The 7,335-nt window shown below is 49.4% G+C and overlaps 1 protein-coding gene across 1 annotated transcript; it reads left to right on the top strand.

The window, feature by feature from the left end:
* Positions 1-492: 492 nt before the first annotated feature.
* On the top strand, positions 493-6,031 carry SLC7A3 (solute carrier family 7 member 3). The gene is made up of 12 exons (XM_008989458.6): positions 493-612; positions 1,588-1,987; positions 2,624-2,782; positions 2,995-3,172; positions 3,373-3,485; positions 3,612-3,834; positions 4,009-4,148; positions 4,254-4,356; positions 4,599-4,765; positions 4,949-5,115; positions 5,448-5,556; positions 5,683-6,031. The coding sequence occupies exons 2-12, from the start codon at positions 1,618-1,620 to the stop codon at positions 5,796-5,798; spliced, it is 1,845 nt and encodes a 614-aa protein (XP_008987706.1). The 5' UTR covers positions 493-612; positions 1,588-1,617; the 3' UTR covers positions 5,799-6,031.
* Positions 6,032-7,335: the final 1,304 nt, after the last annotated feature.

The following is a 7,335-nucleotide window of genomic DNA, read 5'->3' as shown; positions in this document are numbered from 1 at the left end:
GTGAGATGGAGACTCCCCTGCTGTGCACTGCTTCACTCTTGAAACACACACACACACACACACACACACACACACACACACACACACACACACATGCACCCAGCTCCCCACCCATCACACCCCACCTACCTTCCCCATTCCTGCCCAGAATCGCTGGTCCTAACAGGGCACAGAGGTGGAAAATCCCATGGGTTCTTTCACCAGAAAGCCTCTTATTGTCTTGTTCTGACGACCAGCGAGGCAAATGGGAAAAGATCGCCCTCCCCCTTTTCTCGCTCCCCGCCACACCAGGCTTACTAGTGAGGATGGGACGCAGTCTCAGGCCCCACGCATCCTGCAAAGCCAAGAAGTGTGCGTGTTTTGTGTGTGTGTGTGTGTGTGTGTGTGTGTGTGTGTATTGTGTGTAGGGAGGAGGATTGGGGGTGGGATCCCATGACGTTACCGACTCCGCCTCCCAGTGTATATAAGGGGCGCTTGGCGCGCAACGACCCCAAGCCGCAGCTTTGAAGCTTGAGCCACCGAACTCGGCAGCCCCAGCCCAACTCAGCTTAACTCCGTCTCACCGGATCCAGTCCCAGACTCTTTGCTCCCTAGGTTTGCAATAACTATCTGGTAAGCGTTGGGGACCGACACGTGTGTCGGAGGGGGGACGGCGAGGGTCCCGGCGTACCTAGGATTCTCTTGCAACCATGGCATGCAGTTGCATCAACGGAGCCGTGACCTGTTGCTGGCTAGACCCCCGCCCCGGGAGTTAGGGCTCCGGTCTCCACCCCAGCTCCAGACCATTTCTAGATGGGGGCAGGAAAATCTGGGACTTGAGTCGGGGGGCATCGGGTGGAACCCTTCCTCTCTGCTGAGGGGAGAGTGCGAGCAATCTCCGGCTGCCCTGGGGCCTCTCTCGGGGCGCATCTCCAAATCTTTAGATGTCGAAGCCCCGCCTCGCTGTTGATGCTTGCAGGTCAGCCTAGCAGGGCGGGAGGAAGTAGGGGAACATTTGCTTACTCCCCTGGGCGACGACAGCGCTAGTTGAGCCCTGTGGTCTTGGTGAGAAGGGATTGAATGGAGTCGGTGCTCACTTTTAATCTGCAGCGAGGTTGGTCCGCTCTCCCTCTGGGCGGTCTGGGAGCCCTGTCTGTTTGAAGCCCCTGGGACAAGCCCCTATTGAAGGCGCTGGGGCAAGCCCCTGGGTCGAGCTCGGTTTAGTTCCCAAATAGCCACAGGCCGTAGAACTGACACATTAGGTTTCGGATTCCTGGGTTGAGATTAGGATGAACCCTATCCGTTCCTGGAAAGAGAAGAGACCTAATAGTGACTGATCACTGACTAGGCACCAGCCACTCTAATTCGGGGGCCTTCACCTGCCAGTTCTGAAATTAGTCCTTCCAAAAACCTTGTAAGATATTGTATTTCCTACTTGTTAATGAAGAAACTGAGGTTAGAGGTAAAGTGGCTTGCCTTTGTCCCTTCAGTATCCTCCTCTTCATTTCCCCACAGCTCCTTTGCTTGGTGGAGTGGGTCTTGTAATGGGCTTTTAGAGCTTAGAGATAATGAGCCTTATTGAAGGGCTTCTGTCTTGTTTTTCACCAGATCCTAGTATCCTCTTCAATTCCTGCTAGAATGCCGTGGCAAGCATTTCGCAGATTTGGTCAAAAGCTGTTACGCAGACGTACACTGGAGTCAGGCATGGCTGAGACTCGCCTTGCCAGATGCCTAACCACTCTGGATTTAGTGGCCCTGGGTGTGGGCAGCACATTGGGTGCAGGCGTGTATGTCCTGGCTGGTGAGGTGGCCAAAGATAAAGCAGGACCATCCATTGTGATCTGCTTTTTGGTGGCTGCCGTGTCTTCTGTGTTGGCTGGGCTGTGCTATGCGGAGTTTGGTGCCCGCGTTCCCCGTTCTGGTTCGGCATATCTCTACAGCTATGTCACTGTGGGTGAACTCTGGGCTTTCACCACTGGCTGGAACCTCATCCTCTCCTATGTCATTGGTGAGATATGGTGGGGAAGGGAGGGAACTGCAACAGCCAGCATATGGGTTTGGGGTCAGGAAATCTGGGTGGAATGGTGAGGCCGAAGTATTCTTTATATTATTCACAGGACCTCAGTCCCCCTAAATGTGTGGGTTTGTTGGGGGATCTGGGAGGGTTGAAGGTGTGGAGAAATTGGTCATTCTACCCAGTTCTGTCCTGGTTTCCTTAATTAAGTGAATGGTATTTGTTCCTAAAAAGTAAGAATAGGCTGGGTGCAGTAGCTCACACCTGTAATCCCAACACTTTGGGAGGCCGAGGCAGACAGATCACCCAAGGTCAGGAGTTCAAGACCTGCCTGGCCAGCATGGTGAAACCCCGTCTCTATTAAAAATACAAAAGTTATCCAGGCGTAGTGGCTCATGCCTGTAGTCCCTGCTACTTGGGAGGTTGAGGCAGGAGAATCTCTTGAATCTGGGAGGCAGAGGTTGCAGGGAGCCAAGATTATGCCACTGCACTCCATCCTGGGCAACAGAGTGAGACTTGGTCTGAAAACAAAACAAAAGTAAGAATAGGTGAAAATGGCAGGGATTTGTGTGAGCCTGGGGTCCAGGAAGAAGGGAACTTGACCACATGTTTCTCCCTCTGCCACACCAGGTACAGCCAGTGTGGCCCGGGCCTGGAGCTCTGCTTTTGACAACCTGATTGGGAACTACATCTCTACGGCTCTGCAGGGGTCTGTGGCACTGCATGTGCCCCAAGTCCTTGCAGAATATCCAGATTTCTTTGCTTTGGGCCTTGTGTTCCTGCTCACTGGTGAGGCAAAGAGCAGGGTATAATGGTAGGGGTTGGGCCAGGAGGGGCTAGGCCCTGGGACCAGGGATAAGGATGGGGGATGGGTCTGAGAAGGGTTTAAGGGAGGTGATAATGTTGGGGAAAAAGAAAAGCTGGGAAAGAACCTAGAGGCAGTGGGAAACAAAGCTTGGACTGAGGACTTTCGGGGCGTCCTGAATGCATTTCTCCCACAGGATTGTTGGCTCTTGGGGCTAGTGAGTCGGCCTTGGTTACCAAAGTGTTCACAGCTGTGAACCTTTTGGTTCTTGGGTTCGTCATCATCTCTGGCTTCATTAAGGGGGACCTGAACAACTGGAAGCTCACGGAAGAGGACTACCAATTGACCATGGCTGAAATCAATGACACCTATAGGTTAGATGGTCACTCTTAGGAGCTGCAGAGTTGGAAAAATGAAGGGGAAGAGGAGGATCTGTGCTAAAGGATTCTGGATGGGGATGGGGAAGAATGGGAGGCTGGGCTTTAAAGACCTAGCTAACTAGTTTGGCATTAGAGAAAAGATACAGAGTTGGTTGAACACACCCTTACTTTCTCCTTCCCTTCTTCCCCTGTAGCTTGGGCCCTCTAGGCTCTGGAGGATTTGTGCCTTTTGGCTTTGAGGGAATTCTTCGAGGAGCAGCAACCTGTTTCTATGCATTTGTTGGTTTCGACTGTATTGCTACCACTGGTAACACAGTCATTCCATTCTCTTTGGGGCTTGGGCACAGTGTGTGCCCAGACTGCATGCAGACTGGGGGTAGGTAGAGGAGTGGGCCTGCTTCCCTGATGCAGAACTTTGTGCCCCTTCCTGCAGGAGAAGAAGCCCAGAATCCCCAGCGTTCCATCCCGATGGGCATCGTGATCTCACTATCTGTCTGCTTTTTTGCGTATTTTGGTGTCTCTTCTGCACTCACCCTCATGATGCCTTACTACCAGCTTCAGCCTGAGAGCCCTTTGCCTGAGGCATTTCTCTACACTGGATGGGCTTCTGCCCGCTATGTTGTGGCTGTTGGTTCCCTCTGTGCTCTTTCTACAAGGTCAGTGTCAAATGTTTGTTTTCTTGTGCTGTCAGAGTTTCAGGTTATAGCATTCAGTACCAGAGAATACCCCTAAAAAGGGCTGTGAAGGGAAGGTGGAGACTCCTTAAACATACAGGCTTTGGAAGAGAGATCTCAGTCAACTCATGCCACCCTGGGTATTCTCCTCTCCAGCCTCTTGGGCTCCATGTTTCCCATGCCTCGGGTGATCTATGCAATGGCAGAGGATGGCCTCCTGTTCCGTGTACTTGCTCGGATCCACACTGGTACACACACCCCAGTCGTAGCCACTGTGGTTTCTGGCATTATTGCAGGTAAAAAAAAACAACCCTCTTTCCCTTTCCCTTAGTTGTTTCACCAACTTCTTTAACTTTGCCACTCCCTTTTCTCATTTCTTGTTTCCTGCCAATTAATTTTAGCATTCATGGCACTCCTCTTCAAACTCACTGATCTTGTGGACCTCATGTCAATTGGGACCCTGCTTGCTTACTCCCTGGTGTCAATTTGTGTTCTCATCCTCAGGTAAGACTCTCTTCCTCTGCATACGGTGATTTGGATTTTTATTCTTGGATGAGGAATGTTGGGGATCTGTTCCTCTTTCCTCCTCTGCCTTCATTATCCCAATTATCTTTGAGGAATCTGAATATCTCACCCTGCGAAAAAGAACTTCCCTTAATGGTGATGAGAAAGGTTAAGCTGCCTATGAGAAGATGGTATAGTGAGTAAAGGTTGTTCTTAATACTGCCATCTTACTTTTGCTTCAGGTATCAGCCTGAACAGGAGATAAAGATTGGGGAAGAAATGGAGTTGCAGGAGGAGATGATAACTACTGAATCAGAGAAGCTGACTCTACGGGGACTATTTTTCCCACTCAACTCCATCCCCACTCCAGTCTCTGGCCAAGTTGTCTATGTTTGTTCCTCATTGCTTGGTGAGCAGTGGAATTTTTATCTGGGGTGGCCCTGAGGTCCGCGTGTTTGGGTAGAAGTGTGTGGCACTTGGTGGCTGAGGAAGAACTAGAGAGAGAGTGACTCTCCTTGGAATGGGGTTTCTAACTTCTTAGCATGTTGGTCTCAAGAGCTGGTTTTGATGTCTCTCAAATTGACCTTTGAAGCTGTCCTGCTGACTGCTCTTTGCCTGGTGCTGGCCCAGTGGGGAGTTCCACTGCTTTCTGGAGACCCAGTGTGGATTACGGTGGTTGTGTTGCTCCTGCTGCCCATTATTGGGACCATTGTGGTCATCTGGAGACAGCCACAGAGCTCCATTCCCCTTCACTTTAAGGTAAATGACCTCTCTCTTTTTTCCTTGCCAACCCACCTTGGGAAAATAGGCTTCAGATATCTTGAAAGTTTATAGATACTCTTTATTGAACGTGAAAGGGAAGATATAGGAGGTACTTAGGTCAAAGACTTCTCTGACCCTCTTTAGTTCCTTTCCAGTTCCATTTACCAGAACTGCAAATTCTCAATCTCATGAGGCATGCTAAATGAGCGGCCACTGAAATACAGAGAACGAGTAAGGGTTGACTTGCCCTTTTCTGGCCTGCATAGGACAGGGATCTCTTTCTAGGTCACCCTGTGGTATGTACAAAGAAGATTTTACTTTGTTTTCAGGTACCGGCTTTGCCTTTCCTCCCACTAGTGAGCATCTTTGTGAATATTTACCTTATGATGCAGATGACGGCTGGTACCTGGGCCCGATTTGGGGTCTGGATGCTGATTGGTAGGTATCCACTTGGGAAGAGTAGGCTTCTTGGGTGTCCTAGCCCACCTCCTTTCCCTCTTGGTCTCAAGTAGGAGACCTATGAAGGCTTTACACCCCCACCTCACAGCTACATTTCCCCACTAGGTTTTGCTATCTACTTTGGCTATGGGATCCGGCACAGCATGGAAGAGGTTAAGAGTAATCAACGCTCACGCAAGTCTAGGGCCAAAACTAGCAGTATCTATGTCCACAGAGTTTGACATCGTCACACCTAAATGCTGTCTGGTCCCCTGCACAATAATGGAGAGTATTCCTGACCCCAGTGAGCGCTTGCCCTCCCCTGTGATCATGGTGGTGGATACTAATAGAGCTCTGTATGATGTGAAGGATATGTCTTTGCTATTTCTTTCCTGTTTTAACCTCTCTGCTTATAAATGATGTCTAGCTGCTTACTAACTTTAAAAAATGATATTAAAAGAAAGTAGAAAAGAAACTGTGTCCTCTTTTTTGCTTGCTAGAGATGATGTAGAGCCCTTCTTTAAGAGTGAAGAGCCTCACAGAAGTGTCCTTTGTGTTTTCTCCAGTCACCACAAAAGCATCTGCTGTGCTTGCGGTGCTTCTTGTTGAATCAGGGTTTGAGGAGGGTGGTGTAAGTAGGTAGCCATCCGGTAGGTAGCCAGTCACACTTAAAGGAATGGTCTTGAGATATGTTTTCCCCTCATTACACTAAGGGTTAGGTTCCAGATAAGTAGACAGCAACACTTGTCTCTGGGATTTGGGGGTGGACTCTGATCACAACACTGACATTGGTTAGAGCCTGCACTGAAACCATTGGCTTCTGTTCCACCTCTTCTAGTTGGACCAGTCCCACACTCCTGTGGCTTCCTGGGCAACAGAAATTTTGGCTGGGGTGTTTGGCACTGCTGGGAGGAGTAGGGGATAGTTGGGGGTTTTGGTAAGGGACCACATATATTAATATACGGTTACTGATTGCTACAGAAGTAGTAGGGAAATAGAGGTCACAGCTCTGTTCAGACCAGGAACTATTTATCCATTTATTCAACAAACATAGGTGAAGGTCCTATAAATTACGTCCTGTCCTGGGTGCTAGGGGTACAAATGTGAATGAAACATAATCCCTGCCCTCAGGGAACTTACAGTCTTGGGGAGGAGCCAAGCAGGTAAACATGACTACAAAATAATGTAATTTGTACCAGGACAGTGTGGAGTGCTGTGGAAGCACAATGAAGGACATGCTTGACCTGAGTCTGCAGTAGATGCTTAAGAAGTGGACTGAGGGAAGAGCTTGGCTGTTAGTGTACAGTGTGCAAGAAACCATGGAAGTATGAAAAAACAGATTCAAATTGTGTTTGGGGAGTGGGATATACCTTAATGTGGCTGGAGGGTAGCATATATGAAGCTGTGGTTTAAAAGGCTGTATACATGGCCTTGTATACTGTGGAATTTAGATGTTATAAGTGTGTGTGTGTTTGTGGAGAAAAAGGTGAGAAGGCCAGGTGCATTGGCTCAGGCCTGTAATTCCAACACTTTGGGAGGCTGAGGTGGCTGGATCACTTGAACCCAGGAGTTCCAGACCAGCCTGGGCAATATGGTGAGACCCCCATTTCTACAAAAAATAGAAAAAATTAGCTGGACATGGTGGTACACATCTGTAGTCTCAGCTACTTAGGAGCTGACGTGGGAAGGATCCCTTGAGTCTGGGAAGTTGAGTCTGTAGTGAGGAGTGATGGTGCCACTGTACTCCAGCCTGGATGACAGAGTCTGTTTCACACACAC

Source organism: Callithrix jacchus, chromosome X (genome assembly GCF_049354715.1).
Source record: "Callithrix jacchus isolate 240 chromosome X, calJac240_pri, whole genome shotgun sequence".
Taxonomy (NCBI): domain Eukaryota; kingdom Metazoa; phylum Chordata; class Mammalia; order Primates; family Cebidae; genus Callithrix; species Callithrix jacchus.
The sequence above is the reverse complement of the archived record's forward strand: the minus strand, read 5'-3'. Positions and strand labels throughout refer to the sequence as shown.